This window comes from Aethina tumida, chromosome 3 (assembly GCF_024364675.1).
Source record: "Aethina tumida isolate Nest 87 chromosome 3, icAetTumi1.1, whole genome shotgun sequence".
NCBI lineage: Eukaryota > Metazoa > Arthropoda > Insecta > Coleoptera > Nitidulidae > Aethina > Aethina tumida.
In genome coordinates, this window is record NC_065437.1 from 17436852 (window position 1) to 17463509 (window position 26658).

At 29.5% G+C, this 26658-nt stretch overlaps 2 protein-coding genes across 4 annotated transcripts in view; one reads left to right on the top strand and one right to left on the bottom strand.

Annotated features, from left to right (window-relative positions):
- The window catches only part of LOC109598630 (suppressor of lurcher protein 1), a 154662-nt gene that overhangs the window by 107189 nt on the left and 20815 nt on the right, over nt 1-26658 (top strand). The window contains exons 7-10 of the mRNA XM_049964787.1: nt 5333-5489; nt 9083-9142; nt 20543-20751; nt 23482-23544. Of these exons, the coding sequence (XP_049820744.1) occupies nt 5333-5489; nt 9083-9142; nt 20543-20751; nt 23482-23544 (489 nt within the window). The remainder of the gene's footprint in view (nt 1-5332; nt 5490-9082; nt 9143-20542; nt 20752-23481; nt 23545-26658) is intronic.
- On the bottom strand, nt 24612-26619 carry LOC109598631 (phosphatidate phosphatase LPIN2). 3 transcript variants are annotated; one of them, XM_049964790.1, is made up of 7 exons: nt 26323-26619; nt 26156-26251; nt 26037-26105; nt 25784-25861; nt 25443-25734; nt 25152-25380; nt 24612-25095 (listed from the first exon to the last, which is right to left on the bottom strand). In XM_049964790.1, the coding sequence occupies exons 1-7, from the start codon at nt 26417-26419 to the stop codon at nt 24997-24999; spliced, it is 960 nt and encodes a 319-aa protein (XP_049820747.1). In that variant the 5' UTR covers nt 26420-26619; the 3' UTR covers nt 24612-24996. The 3 variants fall into 3 exon arrangements, with proteins under 3 accessions (XP_049820747.1, XP_049820746.1, XP_019870092.2); XM_049964789.1 differs by having other exon boundaries at nt 26156-26269; nt 26323-26618; XM_020014533.2 differs by having other exon boundaries at nt 26156-26278; nt 26323-26618.

Below are 26658 nucleotides of genomic sequence, written 5' to 3' on the forward strand. Positions count from 1 at the left end.
TTATTTTAAGCACTTCCATAGCAATATTTTTTAAGATTTTATTAATAATTATAAATAAAAACCTATTTTGAACTACATATATAAAGAGTATACGTTTTAAAAAAATATTAATAATAATCAATTATCGTTAATTTGAGTAATTGTCTCTACTATGCATAAACAACACAACCATCACTATATTTTATTTACTTAAGAACCAGTTTCAAACACTATACTATTGACTTATTTTAAATTTAGTGTCAGATTAAAAAAAAATAATAATTACCTCACATGTATCAAATTGTCACAAAATATCAAACTGAAATAATAATCGTCCTTAGTTTCATAAATATAAATATAATTATTTCTCTTAAATTCAAATTCGATACTTTATTTACTTAAAAGATGCGTTATTTATTTCAACTGTCGCATTTTTTAAATCTAATTGTCCGTTTTATATGAAATATGATTTTCTTTTTGCCTTTCAAAAAATAAAAAGTGTTAAATTCCTAAAAAAAGTTATAACATTACATAGAACTCAACTACAAATATAATAATATTAATTAAAAAGAAAATATTTGTTTAAAACTACATACTGTTGCCTTATTTCAATTTTATTGTCAGAATTTTATAAAAATTAGTTTACCTCATATATCTAAATGTTACAAAGTAAACTGTATTTATTCAATTGTAACAGTATTCCCGAGTTTCATAAATAGCTGGTAATTAATTTGGTGTCTGAAAATTCAAATGCAACATTTTATTTACTTAAAAACAACATTTTTTATTTCAGCTATTGGTTTTGTTCAATTTAATTGTCAATTTTATATAAAATATAATTAACTTTTCGTTCTTCTAAATTTTAAATGTATCGAAATAATTTTCATCCATATAATTATTAAACAGTATCAAATATATGAAATAATACAAAAATATTATAAGCAAGCTTTAAATTCTTCTAGACAGCATAGTAGTCATTACTATATTTCATGTAGTTAAAAACTACATTATTTATTTTCATCAATATTCTGTTGTTTTTTTAGTCTTACTATTTAATTTTTATAAAAAATAAATTACCTCCCATGCAACTAATTGTTACAAAGTACCAAATTTCTGAAATAATAGTTCTTTAAATTGGTTCTATTCAACTTTTGTCAGTTTTAACTCAATTTTCTAGTTTCATAAATATGAATATAATTCTCTGTCTGAAATTCAGACAGAAACATTTTAGTTTCTTAAAAACTACATTATTTATTTCAGTCAATATTCTGCTGCTTTTATTTAAAATGTAATTTATCTTTTGTCCTTCTAATTTTCAAAAAGTATCAAATATCTGAAACATTACAAAAATATTATAAAGAAGTTTTTTTACTCTTCTATGCAAGATATTATCACCACCATTATTTTTTATATAGTTAAAAACTACATTATTTATTTCAATTAATATTTTGTGTCTTTTGTTTGATTATTGCAAAAAATAATTTACTACTCATTCATCTAATTGTTACAAAGTATCAAATTCCTGAAATAATAGTCGCCCTTTAAATTGAGTTATGTTAAACATGTTTTTACAAGCCCATAAAAAACTTCAACAATATATTTAAAATAACGACGGGGTAAGATGGCCTTGACGTTTCCCGTGGGGAGCTCGGATTTACACGCCGTGGCCCTCCGTGCGATCAATCTCGCGTAACGGAACTTACCCCCGATGCGCTGCTTTATAGTGCGTAATAAATTAATACTTTTCACACGGACACGTAAATTTATTCGCGAATTATCACTATAAAATTACGGCAACAGCCGCAACGAGACTGTAATTTCCTCCTCCATCGAGACGACCCCTCTATTTTTTATGCCGTCTTAAAGGTACGTTTATATTTTTTTCAGCCGGAATCTCTGACCTGGGATCATATAAAATTCTATTATGCCAACAATTTACTGTGCCAAGTTAATAATATGACACTTGCAGGTCTTTTTAGTGTAAAACATGCGATGAAAGTAAATTTTTTAAGCTAATTTATTTGTTTATTAATTAAAGGGGAAAATTATTATGTTGCTAGAACATGTTGTTACTCCTAATTACCAAATTTTTTGTCCTGTAGTAAAAATATCTTATTTTAATTTAGTTTGGGGTAAAATGGGTGCACTGAACAAAAGAATAATAATTTTTTTTTCCCTTAAACTACCACCTTGGCGACCATTTATTTGTTTTTTATTTATGATTTAACCAAAATTAGTGTCCAGAATGTACATCAAATTATTCGTGCTCAATTTGTATATAATAATTGAGTTACATTTGAAAAAAATATACGAATTATATGCAATTTTATTATCAACTCAAAAACTTAGGATTTCTTAATGTTAAGAGGTGTCTTATCAAATTACAACTGACAAAAAATAAAAAAGTTGAGTCAGAGAGAAATATTATACATTTCGATTAGCTTTTTATCATTCACTTCTCGGACAAGTTAAAGTAGAATCATAATTGTCAGTTGAACATAATTTGAACCGTCTAGACATCAATAATAAAAAAAACTTTCAACATAAAAGTACTTGAACAAAATTAAACTCTTGTTTACACAACATAATATGAAACTAATAAGTTAGTAAGAAAAACATTTTCGCAGTAATGAAAACGCCACAACTAAGTGATAAATAACGCTTTTCACCTTGATTCGGAAATTTACTCCAAAATGTCCGACATTTAGTACTGAAACAATAGACGAATAGATTGTGAACGGCCATTCTTGGAACATTTAAATGTTATTAATGATGTGCCGGATTGATGAGGCCGTTTGGTTTTAAATGCGCCCGACTCATTTGCGAGTCTGCCATAATTTGTATTAATTATCTATATTCTCATCATCTAGAAACACGTATTGCAACCCTAAATCATATTGATAGATTCAATTCCAATCCGGATCATCTATTCACCGTTGATTGATTTTGCAAAACTATAACTACGCTTTGTGATTAATTTATGGCGGATCGGCAATATTTTCATATTATCGTTCTGAATTATCTGCAATTTAGTATAATGAATGATCTTCATGAATGGATCGTTTCGGTGTCGGATCGCAACACAAGCGCCGTAAAAATCCTAAGACATAAATTGAATCGGACTTCCAGAATGTAATCATGAAAGTGTATTGAGTTGAGTGCGACCGTAACTACACACAGCCCGTCCGTTCATTCAACGTGTCCAGCAGGACATTGGACATTTGGCCGAGTTCGCAACGTGCCCATTGAAATATTTGGAAATTCTCCGACGGACCTAGAGACCATGGGTTCCGTGTTTAAATACGCTTTAATGTTTTCTCTTGATTCGGGCCATGGCTCGTTTTATGCTCGCTGATTATTTATAAGCCTCTATTAAAACGAACTAACGTACAATAAGCAACGACGTCGACGACCCTCGCGCTACAAGAACGTCGGCAATGTTTAATTATGGAACGAACTTCCGCTTTCATGCCGACTGTTTGACAAATAATCTCCGGATTCTTAAATCTATTAGAACTTTTCCGGCCGTGTTTGTTACACAACTTTACGCGGACTCTGATTAGCCTTAATTGTAATTAGTTACGGACACGGTTTCACTCATTTAATACGGAAACTAATTTCAAACTACTGGAAACTAACTCCTGGAGATTGTTGTGTTTTTTTGTATCTTAATGTTAATTAGTAAAAATGTCAAGTTTGCAACATAATATTTGCGTAGGTCGTAGCTGTGAACAAAATGTGCACAATTTAATTTAAAATATTGCAACTTCAGTTATGAAACTGGTTAATTCAGCGTCTCTATTTTAACTCACAAAGTTTAAGTATTGTCTGGAGCGCATTTATAATGCATCTCTTAATGCACATGTAAATAATGACGTTGGTGAATTTATTTCGGCACGTGTAACGACACGGCTGCAGCAGGCTGACGTCCCATCCAAGAATTCATTAGCCAGGATAATGTCTTAAGCTCTCGGTATGCACTAAAATATATTTCTATTGGCACTTTGTGGCCGCATTGATGTTGTAAATTTTCAATAACACCAAAACTCTGTGTCTATAATAAAGTGACACCACTATAAATATCTTAAACAGCATTAATAATGGCCACAATTTTCAAAGGCAAAACATTTTCGCGTGTCTGTTACAACAGCAATGCATTAGTTGTGATTGGCCACTTTCCGATAGACTGAATTCCTGAATTTATCAAAATCGATTCGTGTTCGCGTGTTCCCACTCATGAAATGATCTCGCATGCGAAATACAATTTTGTTTAAAACCAGTAAGTGGCCACAATAGTATGGTGGTTGTTAAAGCACAACTTCACGCCATTTATAAATTATAATATGTCCAAATTAACACAAAACAATTTACATTCAACTATTTACGTATGGGCCGACGTAATTAGGAATTAAAGTCGTAATTAATATTAGCGGGTTGTTTGGAATCGCAGTTGTTAAGGGGGTGTTTTGTATGCATTGTTACTTTGCCGTTCGGTTTTAACTAGTTCGTGAATACTTGATTCTATACGTCCATTTTGCTATTTTTGGAACGGTCTCCATTTTTGACGAAATTAGATACGTATTACATGGTTAATTGGGAATTTCGATTCTATTCGACAGTAATCTGTGCACGCGGATTCGATTGGAACAAAATGTATAGAATTGAAATTCCGATTGCATTAAACTGGAAACAGTGACCGTATATTTAAATGCAAAAATATGCAATCAAAATTAGCCCGAAACAAATTATTAGGTATGCGGTGACTGTAAATTTTTACGTGGGTTGCATTTTACCTTTCAAATAATCCCCATTTTACATCACCCACGACTAGAATTTCTATTCTACTTTATAATATAAATTCTCAGTCGCTGGTAATCGAATACTTGATGACTTCTAGGAGGTCTAACGCCACTGACTTGTTAAAAATCTATTTATCTCTCTAAATTACACAATTACAGGTGCATTTAATATTAGTTACCAGAAAAAGTAATTTACGTTTTTAGTTGGGGATTTATTATAAATTATAACATATTTGTATTAAACTGTATTATTTTTTATAATATTCAATATTTAAGGAATCGTCACCACCTAATTTTAAAAGATACAAAGCAATTTAGACTTAGAAATTCGCCTGTACATTTTTAGATTAAATGAATCGCATTTAATTAAACCGGATGGAACATACATAAAACTAAAAGATCGTTCATATAAAATGCTGGAAATGCTTTGTAGCGATTTTTACGAGGGTGTCATTCGTAATCCGTCGAGGGTGGTAAATGCCCGTTATTGTCCAACTATCTATTCACCGTCTGTTTATAATAGACATAATCATGGACGTGTTGTTTTGTTTCAGGACTGTTTCGTACAGATGGTCTGAAGTTGCCAGGAACAATGTGCGACTACCAGTTCGTCAGTTCGCAACACGCGACCGCTTACGGGAAGTTCTATTCGCCCAGATACCCTTCAAGTTATCCCAAGAATATCCGATGTTCGTACCGCTTCCGCGCCAGGTCTGTTCGAAATCTTTGTCAGTTGTCAGAAGTTGCTAATTAACTTTCGCGATAATTGTTGCAGCACTCTAATTGAGGCCAATTGTTATTTATGTTTGTTTAATTCAGCCTTAATTTATTTTTAGCCATTTAATACTGTTTCAATTAAGTTTTTTAGTAGTAATTTATCATTTTTTACGTCACAGGTGTAGATATAGATATTTATTTTGTTTTTTATTATACAGTAGTAGCCAGAATTATAGCAACTTATTAAAATATGTTAAAAATATGAATTGCCTGTACTGCCTGTACTTATATGTTTTTTCTGTCATTGCTACTATCCAACTGGTCAGTTATATTATTATAATTTTTTTTCTTTGTATAAATGAAAATAAATAACTGGATAATTCGAATATCAAAAAATAATCCAATCTTAGCCTCAACTGAAGCTATAGTCAATCACAAAATAGAGGGGTCTGGTAGTTTTTATACCCACAGTGAAACATAGTGGTGATTCAATTATACTACGGGGATGCTTCAGTTCTTCCTCTTATAATAATTTATGCACAGGCATATTTTAAACATCAATATTCTTCCATATATTGAAGAAATTATGCTCTTAATAAATATATTTCACCATGAAATTATTATTGTATCCGATGCAATATTCAGACATCAACCATATAAAAATCATGTATGACCAAATTGGTCATAAAAACTTTACAAATTTATTACAGTAATTCAAGTGGTTCAGATGAATATTATCTTGTCATATATTCAGAAAAAAACAAAAAAAAATATTATGTTAATGTATTAATGTTATTTACAAATATTTATTCATTAAAAATCTATTTTAAAATTAAAGTATATATATATATATATATATATATATATATATATATATATATATATATATTAGACTGTTTCAAAAAAATCAAAACAGATTTTTATAGAAAATTTAACGCTTTACAGTTTTTTGATATATTCATTTTATCAAAAGTTATTTAACATTAAAGCTGGACTGATTTAAAATTTTGACATTTTTCTCATTTTCTGACGCAACCATCAACTTTATCGGAAAATTTTATATAACATTTTTTGTAGAGAATTCTTTTTTCTATAATTTATCTCCGAAAAAGTTTTTGATATTTTTTACAGATCATAAGTTATCTGCAGAAAACTAAAAATTTTATTAAATAAATAATAAAAAATAAATAAAATTTTATTAAATAAACATTACCAATTATTTTACATGCATATATGAAACATATTATAGAATAAGAATAGAATAGTTTTATATTACTGTATAAAAAAACAATAGCAGATTAATATTATTTTAACATAATAAGTAAAAGACTTATGGCAAAAATATTTAACATTTTAAGAAGTTGTTATTACAATTACCATAACTGTAAATAAAAAATATACAAATTATATAAAATTTTTAAACAGTTTTATAATACATATTGTAAAATATTATACATACATATCTTACAACAAACAGTAAGTAAATGTATAGGTAAGTTATTAAATTATTTGTATTTTTTCCAACATGAAATTATTTCTTATTACTTTTCGAACAAGTACTTTGTCTGTTTTTATTTCTCAGTTCCAAATTATTTATTTTTCTTTACAGATGAAAATGTACAAATATTTTAGACATTATTCACTTAAAATACTTTCACCTTTTCCAATGTGGAATGTATGGCTTTGACATATTGTTCGTAAAAATATTCATATATTTTAATATGATTTGTTCAACAAACAACACGGTTGTATTGATAGGAATGTTATTTAACCAGGTTTAAATTTTTAATTGGCGGAACAAAATCGTTTTTCAAAAACATGGGTAAAATTATACCACTCATTTTCAATTTCAATTTTACAATTTAACAATGCTACATAAATATGCCATACCATATTAATAAAAAAACTACACGGGAAATTGTGGCAAAGCATTTTGTAATTGAACCAATTATTTTACATGCAAGCGAAAATTTCGATTCAATAATTTTTGGAAACGGCGGCACCATCCGACGTGATTTATTCGATAGAATTTAAAACCGCACGTCCAAACACTTCACAATCCGCAATCATTTATTTATTAATTCTGATCATTATAAAAATATGTTCACTTTTAAATACTTGTTTAAAATCGCAATAATAGATAGCGTTTTGTTTTCATGGAAATTGAGATATCAGTGTGAACGAGTGCGTCAAATATCCGAGATAAAAAAGCTCAAACACTGGCCGTTTTAATATTTTGCAGGAAATCGTTCTAAACGCTCTATTGTCCTTTATGCGGCGTACGAAAAGAACATTATGCCGGATAGAGGATCGTCATGAAAGGCGATATCTGGAAATACGACATTCCAGGTTCACGTTTCATATGTTTTAATAACAGTGCAAATGCGTTTCACGGACGAAAAATTAATTTTAAACTTGGCGGAAAAGCCATAATACTTTTACGGTTTTGCTTGATTATTTTATGGATGTTATTCATTTTTCCAAGAAGAACAATTATGCCGTTCCGATTATATTAAAAATGTATTTTCACTTGTTTAAGCAAAAACCTTAGGGACTATATTTTGTTTTGTGATAAAAAGCCTTTTAACCAGGACGGAAATATCACAGGAACTATTATTCAATTAAAGATAATACAGCGAGCAAAGTATTCCCCGTGATTTGTATTCATTAGGACTCTCTAAAACAATTGCCGTATATTAATTTCCCCGCGGACTTGACATTTTTCTCCGACTCTCCATTATTTTAATTAATATTTCATTAGTCGACGCCATGTAAAAGTTCGTATGTACAGAAGCGCACGTTTCGGGGTATTATTAATCCGAGATTAACCCAAAGTGGATGATTTATCATTATCATGGGTGGATTATAAAGTTCATAATGGGCCCTTAATATTATTTATTTTGTACGGGTGATGCCTAAGCACAATGTTATGATATGTAATAAAGATGAGAATGATATTCAACCATTTACAAATTTAAAGACATAAATTTATTAATTACACAAGAATATCAGTTTATGCAGTATAATTTATTCAGTACCTTTTTTTGTATTTTGTATTATATGAACAATATTTTGCCATCAGTTGCAATAATTTAAATCAAATATTCAATTGTTACAGCCCATATTATAGCTAAAATTTCAATTAGTTGCGTTAATTATTATAATTTTGTCAAATACATATTGTTGGATGTAATTATAAAAACTTCCAAAATTGTCAGTTTCTATTTAAATAGACAAAATGTGGCAAAAATGATTATTATGTGAATATTTTGCTAACTTGAAATAACATAATTTAAAATAAATAACTGTTAATTGATAAATAATTGAGTTAACCACAAAACAACAACTATTATTTACTTTTATTTAATTCTATTAAATAATTCAATTTGACAAGTAAATAAATAAATATTTTTTTATATAGGGAGAAATTTTAGGGAAAAATATTATAGTAATACTTAATCCTCCCCACGACTATATTAATATTCCGAGATCGGCTCGAAACAGTGCGATTTATCATTACGTTAGCGGCATTATAAAGTTCATAACGCACATAAATGGTCTCTTAAATTGATTTATATTGTTTGCAGATACAAGGAACGGATACGTATCGTGTTTGAGGAGGTCGCCCTGCAGAAAGGAGATTTGAGGTAAGAAAAATTTATCTGGCCCATTCCGAACGTTCCCCAACACAATCTGTTCGGGATTTAATGGTCGTTTATGTACAGTCTGTGTCGCCGTTTCTGTTTGGCAAATGGTACGATATAATTAACTGTTTCAGATATCTATTGAACACGTCAACAAGTTTGCACCTTTTGTGTATTTTTTATTTTAAACTTTAAAGTGATAGAAAACTGAGACCGGTTATATATGAAGTATGTTTTCGTCGTTTTTGAAATGGAAAACAAATCTCAACGAGGTTTCATCATTATGTGATTAACAAATTTAATTCTCTCAAAGCATGTAAATATAATTTGAAAAATATTTATAAAAAAATTTGGTTAACTAAATGAATATTTTAATAACTAGAATAAATATGAGCCAGGAGTTCACAAAGCCCTTATTCCGTCACTAGTGTTTACAAAATTTTAGTATATTAAAGTTCAACAAAGAAATCTTTGTAAGTATTAAAATTACAAACTATATAACCGTCATATAAGTATCCCTATGTACTTTGGGGTTTATGTTAAAGCGGATTATGTTTTAATACTTGTTTCTTTCAACTTTCCATAAACAATTATGTTCACTAGGACTTAATTATGGAACTTAATCCAATCGTTTTTGAAATTTTTGACAAGAACATGGCATTGTTTATGTAATAAATATTGAATATTAAGCTGGTCTATTCCGTAATTTTAAGCAAAAATATGTTTGGTTCTTTTGATCTAGAATGAATTTTGGCTGTTATGTATATTTCCAAACTAGGTAGAGAAAAATTCACGTCTACAGCCCATTTTTACCTCTAATCATTTCTAAAATATCTATATTCCATTCAATCTAGGTACGGAGTAACATAAACAAAGTTAGACTCCATTCAAACACGGTACGAAGTAAAATAAATAAATTTAGTTGCGTGGTGAACACGTGATGTCAGGTAACTGATGGTTATTGATCAGTTTGCAAGGGTTGGCTCGTATTGACACCTACTTCATACTTAAATTTTGGGCTAGAATTCAAGCGTATTGTGCTATTCTGATTAAAAATTTATTTATTTAAATTATTACTATTATTAATGTTATTATTATTTATTTATTTATTTTAAATTACAGTAAATAATTATAATAATCATTTTTATGCTAAATTATTGGACCAAACGATTATTTTTTAATATTTGTCTAAAATATTTTTTGGATATCTTTAGTTTTAAATACGGCCCTCCGAATTCTCTTTTCACACGATACGTTTCGAAAAAATTCGTATAAAAAGATAATTAGGTGTAAACAATATTAAAAAATTAAAAAAAAAATAAAAAAAACTTGTTAGAGTTCACTTAAAAATTTATTTCGTACTTACACATTTTAATTCATTAAATATATTATAAAAATAATATAACAATATGATATTCAAGAAAAATTCATAGAATATTGAAGAACGTGTTAAAACAAAACAATTCATATAAAAAGAAATTTTTTTTCTTTTTAACTGTTAAATCAAATTCGTGTAAAAAGGGAAATAGGTTTACTGTGCCAGAATAAGCTCATGACTATTGTTTACTTCACTCCGTGCCTTATGTGAATACTCTATACATTTCGAAAAGGTGTATTTATTTTTTTAGTTTTTTCATTAAGGCCAAAAACTTTCTATAGACACTTTTTTACACTTACAACAAAAACATCTAAAATTTCGATATAATGCAACTTTTTTATATTATATAAAAGCTATAATTGAAATTAGTTTTAAAATGTCGAGAAAACCCTTTCAACAGATTAGAAAATTTATTATATATTAAATTTTAATAAATCTTTATTTAATTTTATTACAAAAAAATTTTAGGAAACAATGTTAGGTTTCTTAAAAACGTCCTATTTCTAAGATATCCTAAATACATACTTTTATCTTTTCTGTCCGCGATTTCGACAATCGTGAAATTTTTAACACCTCATTTAATCTTTTTTATATGGATAGAGAAACAGCATAAAATGCCACCTATTGAATTTGAGCAATATTCCATAAAATATAGCACGACCCGATCCAGAGTTTTATATTCGAGGTGAGATATGAAATACTTTGTAACTATTTTATTTTTTAAAACGTCTCCGCTTACTTTATTGTATTCCGACATATTTTTACTTCCTGTAGACTTAAAAATATTGCAATGGCAACGTGATAAATTTGCCAGAAGATATAATCACAATTTACAATGTGCCGCAAGCCGTTAAAATAATTTATATGACGTATCATCGACGTAACGACAAGGTAAAGAAGAACGAGCCTCCAAAAAATATATACGACCCTTCTATATTCATATAAGGACCAATTTATATGCAGTTTGACGTACGATGTATATTATATTAATATTTCCGATGGTTCATGAGTTCGAACTCGTATACTTCGACTAAAAATATTTGATATCATAATAAAATATATAAGGCACGGCGGTGACGAATTGACACGTATCCTTTGAGGGTGTGAAACGCCAATTGTTAGTTCGCACGTCGCCCGAAATTCCTCATTCAATATTTCCCCCTATTATATTATTCGTATTTCACATATCATCAAATAAACAAATGACAAATGTCGAACGTATTTTGTGTAATTTTTGTATTGGTAAATAAGACATATTAGACATATTAGACATGTTAATTAAATGAAGTTCATTTAAACGGAAAACTAAAGATGCGTTCAACAGGAAATTAATGGATTTCGCGGTGAACATTGGATTTAATCTTGTTTACATTAAATAGTCGAACCGATAACGTTTTCTTAATTTATTATACTAGTAATTACAGCTATCACAAACACGCTCAGCTCCATTAGAAATAAACTAAAAATTTAAACATTTTGTCATTAGTTGCAGAAAATCAATTATCCATAAGATAAAACATTCTGTTTCTGCTTTTGTTTTTGCAAAAGTTTAACTTGCAAATTAATTATTTAGTTTTAAATCTTAACATGAAGTTCAGAAAATTATAATTAATTTTGTTGGTGTATCATGAAGTAACCAAGGCGGTAATTTTAATTGAAACAAATTATGAATATTGTTTTCTGAACGTTCTTAAAACATTTTAATTTTATGACAGCTTAATTAAATCAGCAATAAATTAAATATGTAGGGTAATTATGGTGTTCCACCAGTTATTAATGAGTCCAGTGTTTGCTATTGATTTCAATCTAACATATTTTAATCATATAAAATACCTATTCAAAATTGAATGGCCTAATTGTAACAATAAATACTTGTTAACACAAATACTAGACAAAAACCTTAACGCAGCATTACGAAAAAGCCGGGCTTTATTAAATAGCTTTAAGAACTAACAGAGAAAAATTCAGCGTCCAACATAAAACGGTTTATTAAGTATTTTATCGTATCAGCGACGTCGTTTTAATATTTCCTTGCTTACGGTTTCGCAAACGATTTGATTAAGCCCCAGCATTAAGTTTTAGTGAACATATTTCTTAACTGAGAGCTGAAAGAAACGTGTATTAAAAACATAATGCGCTTTGGAATCAAGGTTGGGTTGTTTTTAGAGAAATAAGCTATTATTTATGACAGTTATGAAGTGCATTATCGTAACGCGATGGTTTTCTTGTTCGGCTGCGAGATTTAAGCATCTAATTTTGTTAATATGATAAAATACTATCTCTGGTTTTATCTATTTTTTAAAAATAAAGTGTATATTAAAGTCGAAAGCTTTTTCACTCAGTGTTTCCACTCACTTGCACCGTTTTATTATAAGATTTACATACTTTGTCTGAGATTAATTTGCCTACAAAATTGCATAAATATTCATGACTTTAATCAAGCCGACATACTGTACGCCAGTAACAAATTGCCGCGGATTTTTAATCATAAGTCCCACTTCGATTTGCCCTTACTGCACATTCACATTTACAATTAAAACAACGATGCACCAAATTAAAAAAAAGAACAAAAACAAAAAAGTAAAATATTGTGATTTCCGGAGCAACATTATTTGCCATCGAAGTAAGTATTTTAATTTTATGTCGATAATTGCCGGCATATCTTTAGTGTCATCTTGGCACGAAGCCAAAGCCAATCGACATTTCCAGCACGCTGCGAAAGGTTATTGCTCACAACAGAACAGCTCAAAGGGTTTAGCTTAATGCGCACTCCACTTCATAAAACTGCTCTCCTGCAAAATGATTGTACTGTTTAAAAATTCCGAATCCTCTTTCATTAGATGAATGGACGTGGGTGTGCGAATGTTTGACTAACACACACGAAAAAATCCCCAACACGTAAAGATAAATTCTATGTTTGGGTTTAATGTGCAAATTACACAGAAACACTTTTCTGTCAACAGACGATCGCACTCCGTAAATGTTTGTTAAGTATTTAACCTTCATTATGGCGGTGTATTTAATTTGCGAGGGACTCGGCAAATATTACTTCTTGAGCTTTGTTTTTATTCTGAATTTTCCTTTATTGCTTTTTGATTCACAATAACGTTGATTAAAGACGTACTTACTTTTTGTTTTATTGTCAAGGTAAATACAACATTGATTTGATTCATTCTACTTCAACTTTTGTCGTTGTTATAAGACTAATTAATTTTTAAAAAATAATTAAAACTTTGACTGGTTAAAAACTTGAGCAAAGGCAAATAAAATTGTTTTATTTGATATGTAGAATAAATAATTATTAACAATATTATACATTGTTAATTAACATTTATTACCCAAGCAACTATAAAACAATAATTTTTCATAAAATTTGAATATAAAAATAAATATTTATTAATTAATATTAATAAAAAATAACTCAATAAGGTTTCATTATTAAAAAATATAGCTTCGATAAAATGAATAAATATGTGATTAATCACTATAAGTTTCATTTATTCGACCAAAATAACAAAAACAAAAATATAGCGCCTTCACCATTTTATAGAAATTTAGAAATACATACATTAATTAATACTATTTGTACACAAAACATATTAAAATATATTAAAACAAATTTTAATACCTATATCGATTATGATTAAAATTTAGAATATATGATATATGATTAAAATTTAGAATAAAAATGCAATATACTTATTTTAATTGAATTATAGCGCATTCACCATTTTATATGAATTCAAAATTATTGTTTATTTCATTTATAAATAAAAAATCTCTTAGACTACTCTTACTAATTTTAATTACAAAAATAAATACTATTATTTATTACTACTATTTAATAGCATTAAAAAGGAACTATATTAAATATACAGTGTCGGACCAAATTTGAGCGACTTTCTTTTTGTTTAAATACTATAAAATGTCTGTGACTTATTTTTTTTCACTAAATAATAAAACACACATATATAAATTATATTATTTATTGACGAAACATATCACGTTAACGATGACATAACAATTTTTATCACGACAAAATTAAAGTGACTTCCTAAAAATTAAAAAAATAATGTAAATGGCCTAATATTTAATATTTTGTCCAGTATCCATTATTGGCCATAACATCCTCATATATTTTTGGCATAGACGAGATTAGATTGGAAATACTATAATATAATAATAATAGTTTTCCATTCCCCACACTTTAATGAACCTGTTAATTGTTTTTGATATCATTTATTTTGATACAAGAAACTGTTTGGTTATAAATTTTTGTGGTCTTCCTAAATTATAGACCACAATAATTTTATTTTTTAAATCCGTCGATAAACGTTGACCACGAGGGAGATATTCACTCTAATTTTGTTGTAGTCGTTAATATAGTAACTTTATAAAATGTTAACTATTTTAGACATATTATTGTAATTTAAATGAACAGATGAAATAATATTAATTTACTATTGTTGTTTATTTTTTTTAATTAAATCATTTAAATTTGTAAATTCTTTTTATAAGGTCTGTCGTTCTGTGAACTATTAAAAAATATCGCTTCGATAAAATTAATGTAAATGTAAATTGATATAATAATATATAAAGTATATAATAATATATGATATATAACATAGACACAAAACGTATTAAAATATATTAAAACAAATTTTAATACCCATGATTAAAATTTAGAATAAAAAATGTCACTGAATATTTATTTTAACTGAATAATAGCGCATCCTTCATTTATATGAATTGAAAATTATTGTTTTATTTCATTTATAAATAAAAAATCTCTTAGACTACTAATACTATTATTTAAATTAATACCATTAAAAAAGAACAATATTAAATATACACTATCGGGCAAAATTTGAGCAACTTTCTTTTTGTTTAAATACTATACAATATATACTTACGTGATTTTTTTTTCATTAAATAATAAAACACACATATATAATTTCATAAAAATTAAAAATTTCATAAAAATTAAAATAATAATGTATATGGCCTTAATATTTAATATTTTGTCCAGTATCCATTATTGGCTATAAAATTCTCACATCTTTTTGGTATAGTCGAGATTAGATTGGAAATATGTCCAACTTTTTTGATTTGTTCAAACAAATTTGCTTTATTTGTGAAGCAATGAATGTAATCCTAAGCAAGTCAAAATTGGACTTATTTTTAGTAGAAACCAGGGTTTTTCTTGTCTGGGGTCAAATGAATTAACCATATTCTCAAGATGCTTAATCTAATTTCAGCAAGTCCCATTTCCTCCAGGCTAGCTTTAATTTAAGATGGCGATAAGATTAGATTATTTTTTGACATTCGAGTTATCGAGCCGAGTCGAACAATTTTTTTCGTAGCTACTACCTGACAAGTTTCTCTAAATTTTTTAATAATACAGGAATCGACTGACTTATTTAGCCGTAAACTGTTAGCCATTTTTTTTTTTTTTGTTATGTTACTCTAGATTCTGGTAATTGGATAATTTTATCCATTGAAAAATAAATAAGTACGCAGTTTTTTAAAGAATAAATTTAGTGGCATAGTGGACTCAACAATAACAGAAGAAGCTATAAACATAATATATACTGGCATCCAATTAAAATAGAGCAGCTCATATTTTAATATATTTCATAGTCACTATTTATAATAATCTATTCTTCCAGAATATTAATAAATATTATTATATATCTCCGCTTCTGTAAAACGATAATAATAATTACACAAAATTTAAATTACCAATATATTTTATTGCATTTATCGAACCAAAATTACGAATAAAAATCCGGAGTTGAGATCAATAACGTAATAAATGAAAAGTGCATTAGAATCGGAACACAAGATAAACCGAGGCATAAAACTGCTCCGGCGATATTTATGCAGAAATTGGCTATAAATGCAGGGAAATCTGCTAATGACGTCGGTATCGATCACATCTCCGAAACGTAGTTTTGACAGCGTGTCCAGATTTTAACTGCGAATAATACGAGGTACGATGATGCGAACGTCGATAGTCACGGACGTGAACACCTGCCTGAATTTACGTTCTTCAATATTTATTCGTTAATTATTTGACAGTTCCTTCTTTTCCTTGTTGATGTTTTATCAACGGAAACGTATTTGACAGGTGCAAATAAAACTAAACCACTAATCCGGAACAATTACCATAAACAATTATGGTGGCGTCGATTTCAATATGAAATTATAGTGCGATATAAACAGAATATCAAGAACGTGTGTAAACTGATATCACTATAGTTTGCTCTCCGACGTGTTCGTAATGTGTACAATTACAACAGGTTTAATGTAATATATTAATTATGATCAAAGTATTAATATCACATCAAATTAAATTAGTCATGTGAATAAATATAGTTTTGGATCATTCGGAATCCCATTTTATTGACCCCGTTCAGTTCGACAAAGTAAGCTCGTATCTAACCAACTTAAAAAATAAAATCCGTCTCGACGTAAAGAGACTTCTTTTCCTTCCCGAAAAACTTTGAATTGAATCTGTGCATTTGAACACGTGTCATTGCCTATATTGCTTTTTCATTGGACCCGCGGTTCCGGTTGTTTTTTTATGTTTTTCATGTACCACATCGGATCTTGAATAATGGAAAAGAAAACCGAGTAATTTTCGACATCAAAGTGAAAAACTTTATATGGGCTATTAAGGACAACAAAGCCTCGACTGATTTCGTTTATTCGAGTTTTGGAAACAATTCCGAAGGTACGGATATCGTAAAGGGAATACTTCCTTAAAATATAATTTTCAATCAAGGAAATACAGCATTTACAATAGTGGCACTGGCACGGGAGGAATAAATTGTATAATTCGAAAGCGATTCAATGTAAAATATTGAAGCAATTTAAAAACTTTCAGGAAAATTGTTGGATGATTTTACCTCGATTTATTCGTTCCAAGCATAAAGCGTTGGTTGAAATCAAATTAATCAGAATCGTTTTCCACTTTATAAATATATAAAATCATTAAAGTACGTATTAGAATAATCCTAGGCATTATCATCACTAATTTCGGGAGTTTTAATGATAAATTTTAAGGGCCTAGAATCTGCCTTTAATGTTCCATGCAGAGCGCGTTAATATAACAAAATTGAATTGCACTTCTTGCCATAAATTTCGCTGACCAAACATTAAAAACATTAAAAGCAGCCATAACTATTCAAGATTTACGCGATTTTTATACTCGAAATAAAATTGTATAACGAGATTCCGCAATTAATCAGTGGACCTTTTTCATTTTTTAACCGTTAAAAAGCCATGATATTTTATGTAATATCGAAAATCCAAATTTAATAAAAATTTCATATCCGGAAATTTATATTTTGGTTATACTTCATTATATTTATTTTCCGGTCTATGTAATTTAATCAGCATAATGTTGGTCATTGATGTTACTAATGAAATTAACAAAAATGTATCAAAGAAGCACATTCGTTAGAGTATAGTAGCAATGACCGTCGTGTTTTAATTAACTGACGTCGAACACGTCAATGCGGACTATGTTACACAAAAGTTATTGTCTATTTTCTATGGACACTGTGTCAGGATCAATGGATACAGCCTGAATCCTGTCCGCTACATAGATATTCCTTTATGTAAATATAATTTCGTAAAACGACAAAGAAAAACGGACATAAATCATCCTTACGATTGATCCTTCCTGATACAAAAGTAACCGGTAATACCATAAACAGAAAAATTATGGGATTTTACAGAGCCCGATCCAGATCTATAAATATTTCATATCGAGGGCTAATATTTAAAAGTCCCGAGGTGGTGTTTATTTAGGATCATCATCAATCAAGGGGCTGGTTGGGAGGCGGGGGCGACGGGATGCTTTGTGAAAAGTGGCTGCGCGTAATGGAGCGCTTGGATTGAATTTACACGGGACTCTTTCACGAACAGCAAACATTAGGACATTTCTACGAAGGCTGCGACAGTCTAGAGTGCCCCGATGTGGAACTCGACCTACCTCCATTTTGCTCACATAAAATGCCAAAGTTTTTTCTGTAACTGATCCTAAATAAGATTGATTTATTTATAAATTATGATAATTATCTATTCCGTTGCATGCAAGTGAAGTTTGTAACTGTGATAAGTAAATTGAATTGTTTCGTGCCGTTAGAGAATTACAATAATTGTTAGATTATTCGGAACGTCAGATATAAAAACTATGTCATTTATTATTCATATTTCGCATCAATTGTTGGCAACAGCCATTAATCATTAGTTTGGGATGGACAAAACAATAGGTCAATACTCCCGATAGTTATTTACATTAAATTTATTAATTTCTCGATTTCGGAACAATACGGAATACCCCTCTCAAAACGAGAGGAGAATATTTTCTATCCTGTCAGCAGTATTCTCATAAAATCCGAAGGACGAGGCTCAATATATTTTGATGCCGGATCGATTGATTTGTCGAAAGGGGAAAAATTGAATAAACCATGTAATATTTGACCACGTATTTTAACTGATCATTCGTCCTCGAGATTTCTAATTTGTTACTTCAAATATTCATCGGTACACTTATTATTAAATTTATGTCGTTTTATTTTTGTTCTTTATTTTTTATTTTTCTTTCGGCATTGAAGCATTATAATTTTGTTTTCTTAACTGAGATTTGGTAAACACGCGTTTTCTATCTGTTCCAAGCAAACAAAAGGTAATATTTACTTTGAATTGTTTCTGAACCTGGGTCAGCTTACATTTGCATATATTCGATAGGAGGATATTGATTTCAATCTGAAACAAAATCCAAAACAAACATTTGAAAAAAATATGATAATATCACTTCATCATTCATCCACACTATAAAAAAATTGAAAATTGTTAACTGACTTATAGTATAAATATTAGCTATTCTGGCTTCATAACTAATTTGAAATTAAACAGTTATTGTTGGCATTTTTGAGTAAATACTAAATAAAAATAGATATAAATTGATATATACAATAATACAATAATTATGGTTCAATGGCATCATATATAATTCTAAAGTAGCCATAATTATAGCACCTTATTAATATATATTAAAAACATGAGCTCTACTACAATTGCATACCCATGTTCATTGTTTTTCATGTTATTGATGCCTGATTTTACAAAATAAGTCAATCGTTTCATGTAATATTAAAAAATTTAGATGAAGTTAGTTTAAGAATTGTGAGAAAATAGTTAATAGATGGGGGATCGTTTGACCCCAGACCTATAAGTTTAATTTTGACGTGGTTAGGATCACATTTACTGGGCCATCAAACCAGTGTGGACAAGTAAATTTTTAGTGACAACTCTAAATATAAATTTAAAAAAATATGTAGTTCTGCTTATCTTACAAGATGAGACAAAACTACAATAAAAAGTTTGTAATATTCACAATGAAACACGATATCAAGTCGACGTACCTACATCCCTTAAACTGATTTATCCCAAACACAAATTCAACTTTGTGATGGATTGGTTAAAAGATCAAAATGTCGATCCCAATAGACTTCTTCGTATATTCGGAAATTAGTGACAAGAAGAATAAATAAAAATAGAATTTATATAAGGGGTTAATGCTTAAATAAATAACACAGGTTTTATCAATAAAAATCCATTTCAAAATTAAAGTTACTATATTTATATTCAGCTCAATATTATATAATAATGACCACAACTCTATTTATTTAATCAGAACAATCTTATTAAAATTTAAAAGATGCAGAAGTAAAGCGACTATAAACAATTTATTATAAACATTATTTATTTACACATTATGCAAAAAAACCCGTTAAATTTTAAATTAAAATTATATTCCCATGCTACCAAATCAGAATATCCGTCCATAATAAATATTTATAACAGACCAACAGTCGGAAATCATCGACCTAAAAAAACCGTATCCAATAATCCCCTATTCTGAATATTCCCGTTATTTATACACGTCCAATCAGCACGACTCGGTTCGTCCGTCGTAACTCAATTAACGCAAATTAAACATTTGTTTCCAGCTGCTTGAACCGCGCGGACCTGATCCGTGTCTACGACGGAAAAACGTCTTCGGATCCGGCGATCCGGGTCCTGTGCAACGAGGGCAGCGAACTAGAGGTCCTATCCACCGGGTCCGAGCTCTTCATCGAGTTTGTGGCCAACTCTGATTGGCCCGGACAGGGATTCAAAGCGACCTACCAATTCCAGCCGGCCGAGGATAATTCCATAGGTAAATGTTTTCCCTCGGGTTTAACTGGATAGACATATTAAGAATATAGTAATTCGCAAGGAGATTCTAGGATGACTAGAGTAAATACTCGCCAATCATCCACTAGACAATCCTCCGTTTGATTCGACAATATTATGCATAAGGATTATCAATTATGAAATCATACGTACTCAATTTAGTAACTTGAAATTTAATTAATCGTCACACAAATAAGTGCTTCCGAATAATTCCTTCAAAATGTACAAAATCAACTATTTAAGACCGCGTTGCGGAAGTGTATTAGAGGTATGTCGTGATTTACGGTTTACCCGAATTAATATAAACTTCAAAGTTTGTTAATATCTTAAACATAAAGCTAAGTGTAGTTTAGTAAGGCATAATAGTTATTCAAATTTCACTTTGGCTAATTTCGTACTCCAAATGTTAATATAATTATAATGCATACAAGGATAATAGTTTGACGAAATTCAGTTCCAAGGTAGTATTTACGTTCCGTTCGTGCAAGCGCCTTTGTTTTCCATGTACATGAAAATGGTTTATTGAAAAAAGTAAATATTTCATCCCAAAAGTAGAATATTAATCGTATACGCTTAATGTGGATTTATAGCTAATAATACAAGTAATTTTTCTATGTATTTACCAAAAATTTTAATATTTCGGTTTGAGAAGCCGAAGGCAGTTAAAATTAAACCGCGTGAAGCTGGATATCTCATTCACCCGTAATATACGGGCTACTAATGATTTCCGCAAAACCCAAAAGTAATTAGAAAAGTTATTAAGACTTTGTTATATAGTCTTTCTTATTACAGAACGAGCGGGGAGAAATATTAATAGAAAACCGCTTGAAAGTCGTTAACTATGTAAATCGACGGGAAATTTATTAAACATTAGGGAAATTATATTGCTAAGAATCGCGATAAATTGAATGAACTAGAATTTTATTATTTCGTTTCAAGTCAAAATTTTTAAGGGTTGATCGTTGAACAGTTTGCGTTCAGCGCCATCTCCGAGAGGGGAACGGAAGCACCGAAGTATTGATGCAGTGAACGCAGGAATCTTTAGGCATGTCTGCTTTTGCAGGTTTTCTTAATATAGTAATTCAAAGAGCATAGATTCCTGTAAACGTTTTAATGATTTGTCGAACACAATAGTAGAAAACTTTTTAAAAAACTACTTTCATCAGTTTCTCTTTGTTTTAAAAAAGAATTCCTTTGTTAGAAATACTGTTATTATTAAGATACTAGTAGGCAAATTCAAAATTTATCAATAAGCAGTTTATGATTTATTTTATAATTAAATATTTAAATTGATAATATACATCATTTTCAATAGTGATCATTATTATAGCAACTTTTTAAAATGTTAAATATTGTTAATTGACGAGAAGATTAGGTAGTTTTTCGACATTCGGTTATCGCTTTTAGAACTCCAACAAATTTTTTCTCTCGTATTGGTAACGTTGGATTATATATAATTCTTACAGTTTCATTTTCACCAGTGATTAAATAATTAGCAACAAACCGCTAGTAAATATTCGATTTAAATTCATAGTCTATTGAAAAATAAAACAGTAGGTACCAGTGGCATTACTGAAAAAATCACAAAAAAATATAGATACTGGAATGCAGGATATGTTTTAATAAGTTGCTATAATTATGACCACTACTGTATACCTAAACAATAAGGAAATAATAATATTTTCTCTATTTTTATGTTCCTTAAATTTTGATAAAATAAAATAAAACTTTTTCTTTATAATTTTGTAGTTATAATAGAATACAGAATCATCTCAAAGTAATTTGCATAAAATTAAATAATTCAATTAAAAGTAATTGTAATAAGGATTAATTTATGTATATAAATTCGCATGGAGGTGAATATTGTAGCGTTATTTAATGAGAGAGAGGAATACATAAAGCATTAGAGCATTTGAGTGCACGCCATGTAAGTGCAAGGATTCAGTTGAATTATGTTTCAGCCTGTTTTATACAAGGTTGCATAAACAATTCATAAATCGCCCTGAAGCACCCGGAAAGGATCTGTCTATAGCCTGAAATATTTACTTTCGAAACAACTTTATTTATGTTCTCGCTTGCACCCACTACAGAGAAAGATTTTAGATTTTAGATGCTAAACTTAACTTAATTTTCTTGTACTTTATCAGTATTTAATATATATTTTATTGATACAGAATATTAATAATGGTCAAACCAAATATCACAGATTAATTAAAACAAAACTTGTTTGGGGGGGTCATCAATACGCTTAAGTTCGCATTTGTCCTCCTCCGGTTTTAGTCCTACGGTCAAGTGCTTTGTTTAGTGGTATTCCGCAGAAATTTAATCAAAACTTAAACAAGATAATATAACCCCAGTTAAACTTGTTAATTAGATTGATGTGCAAACCGTACCGAAATTGGTTTCGCAGCCGAAAAGTAAGAATTATTAGGTCAGGTTATTATGCGGCCTGTAAAATTGTTTTCTGGCTTATTAAAATGGCTAAATTAAGCAAAAGGCCAACGGAAACGCCATTGCAGGCTTATTCGATTTTCTGAAATTCAATTTTAATTAAGTCCCTGTTCACCAAGTTTTCATCGAATTCTAATTTACCTGTTCCCAGGCATAGCCTTTTTATGACCCGGACATTAAAAAGCCATTCGATTTTTAATCACTTAGTTTACTGCAAATTACAAGATTGCATCAATTTTAACATAGTTTAATTTTTTTTCAGATATTCATAGAAGTAGTAGACCGGGATCGCCACACGAAACCGAACCGAACGTGAGCGAAACAAGTAAGTGGCTCAGAAATTACCAGTTCGATTTATTACCATAAATAAAACTCTTAGTTGGGAATTATGCGGATATAAATGTGATGAGTGGCCCATTAAAAGGTGGGACAAAAGAGTTATGTCCGTTTCTTTTTACACATGCAGCCGTCTCTTTACACCAAGTACTTACAGTAAATTAATGTAATGTACTATGGTTGGCTTAAATGAGTCTAAACTGTATGGATAGTTTTGGGACGATAATATTTTAAGTTGTCGGAACAACGTCCCAATTTAAGCAAGTTGCATAAATAACTTTCAAGATGCAGATAATGGAACAGAGTCTTGTTATTGTTTACTCAACTGAACGAAACATATTTAAGCTGTCTCTTACGTTTCCTTCTTGATATGTTGAAAAACCATCACAAAGGATTCGGCAAAACGATTCTCCCGTTTTATTCAAACTCTATCCTGTTTGCAGCCACGTACCAAACAGCTTCAACAACATCAATGCCATCCACCCCATATTCTCGTGTAAGGTTATGCCCAACAGGCAAGTGTAAATAGAGCAAAAATAGATAAAGTAGTCCCTCGAACTCGTAGTATACACAAAACACTAGATAGAGAAATCCTTGACGATATGTGCTCCCTAGGTGATTTAGAACTGTGTTAATACGACTTGTGAATATTAAATGGCTCCATTCTGACCGAAATACGAGCTAAATTTTAGATGATTTGTCATGTAGATTGTAGACGGCACAACTATTTTTCGTTGGCACAGATATAATTTTTGGGATTGATAAAAATCAGAAATTTATACAGAATAAAAATGTAGCAGAATTCAAAGACAACAATTTAAATTTTGCATTCTTAATTCTCTTATATTTACATAGTAACATTCACGTTCCCTTTAGTCACAAAATAACTAAAAATTAAAACAACGCTAAAATAATACGATGCTAATATTATTCATGGAATTTAAACTGCTTTAAAGTTACGTGTTAGAACTTTTTAATCCGAAGTCGTTTAAAACTGGTCTTCTAAACCACACAAGAAATAAATTCATTCAAAATGAATTAAAATTAAAAGCACAATTGTCATTCTATATGTTTTTAATTTTCGTTTATGGGTTTCTTAAATTATGGGTGCCGCTACATTTAATAATTTCACCCCCAAGTACACAAACCCAGGTGTCATTTTTGTCGTCATATTCCGAATTTATGGCACAATACTCCCGTAGCGTACGCCAAACAGGTCCAACAAAAATATTCATCTATCAAGGAACTTGTATTTTAAAAACATCAATAAATCATGGCTGTTGCGAGACTCGTTATATATATCCAATAAGTTGTTCATTTTTACATAACGGTTTGTGGCAAATTAACACCTGGCCTGTGTTTTGGAAGCTTTTTTACATGATTAAAATATAGATGTTTAGCTGGATTTTATTTTATATTTAATTACTTTTTTAAATGTAACCTATTTCCAAATATTCCACCATGACTTTTGTTTGGGAGTTTCAACTTCTTGAGGTACGACAGAAAGCGTATGAAAATTCGCCAATTTCTGTACAGCATTCTACAAAATCACAATAGTTTATTATATATAGTGAACAAATCTTACCCAAATAATACTTGTGGCAAAGGTTTTCTATAAATTAAAAACGTTGCAAACATCCCGGCTGCAACTTTCCACTTATAATAATTTTTATTAACTTTCACCGTTAGTCTTGTATCTTCTAAGAGACTTGGATTTTCACATATGTCACTAAACGAAACAATATTTTCTATAAATTCTTTTTCAGATGGTTCACAATCACAACCACATAAAGACATTTGGATGTTATCTCTGTAACTATTGTTACTGAAAAATATTTGAAAGATTAATAATAAAACAATAAAAAATTTGTTCAAGAAATTATTTACCAACTGTTTTGCAAATCAACATCCATAGAGTCTAATACTTCTTCACAGTGTTCAAAATTGTTGGACTCGCTCACTTCTAAATTATGCGTTACATTTTCATCATTTATGTGCTGTTCTAAGCTGTGCTCTGCATTTTGTTCTTTTAAGTCGAAATTAAAACAATTTTTAATTTCTATCTCCAAATCATCGGAAGATTTATCTTTAACTGCTTCTTCCAATTTGGGACTTTCGGAATCATATTTCACCTCTGTAGTGTTTGAAGATTTTACAGGTCCACAAATCATTTTGGTTTCTAAATTTTTTATTAAACTTTTTACAAAATAAAGGTTAAAAATACATACCTGTTTTTAAAGTCATAAACCAAAACATATAATTGAGCATTGAAAATTTTGGTTCCTTAGATTCATTCACACTTTCTCCTGAATAAAGAAAATGTTATTTGAATGTTATATTTAAAAACTACATTTTAAAGACTCGTACCTTGACAGCTTTATTGATTGAAATATTAGTATTTAAAAACTTTGCAATTTCTTGTTTATGATCAAAGTCTAAGTACACAAAAACAATAAACTTACTTATGGAACTATTTATTACCTGGCAACATTGTTTCATCTTCTTTTGGTGTAGTTGGAGACTTCTTTGATTCACAATTCACATTAACATCTGATATTTATAATTTTAGTGCAATGAAATGATAAAAGAAAACATATTACCCCTTTTTTGCATCATAAACCTAAACATATTGCTCAGTATTGATTTCTGCGAGACTTTAGATGGAATCTCAGTCTCGGACTTTCCCGATTCACATTCTGCATCGACAAATAAATCTTGAACTCCTAACAGTTAGGTTAACATCACATGGTGTACAGTGCTTTTTTACCTGTGTTCAAATCCAAATCCGAAGTCATGGTGGTCAGGATAACTTGTCCGTCGAAAGCTTCCTGGGTTTTGTAAGGCTTCTCTCGAGTGTACTCCATTTATAGACATTCGAATTTTGTGATTCAACAAATAATATTTTGAGACGAAAAATGAACTTCTTTAAAGACCTTCAAGCATTCCCTTGCAATACAATGTTATTTCGTAACGGTGAACACGACGAAAAATATAAAATTGATGTAAAAATTGTCTTAGTTTTGACACTTGTCAAAACACAAGTGAGAAATTACATGTTGAATGTGACGTTTTCGTATCTTCAAGTTGGACATACTGGACTATA

Excerpts from the sequence above, each read along its gene's own strand:
- LOC109598631 (XM_020014533.2), bottom strand. The coding sequence starts at position 26,419 with ATGGAGTACACTCGAGAGAAGCCTTACAAAACCCAGGAAGCTTTCGAC. Across the intron at positions 25,862-26,036 it reads AGATGAAACAATGTTGCCAG|GAGAAAGTGTGAATGAATCT; the intron begins GTAATAAATAGT and ends TTCTTTATTCAG. Across the intron at positions 25,381-25,442 it reads GTTGATTTGCAAAACAGTTG|TAACAATAGTTACAGAGATA; the intron begins GTAAATAATTTC and ends AATATTTTTCAG.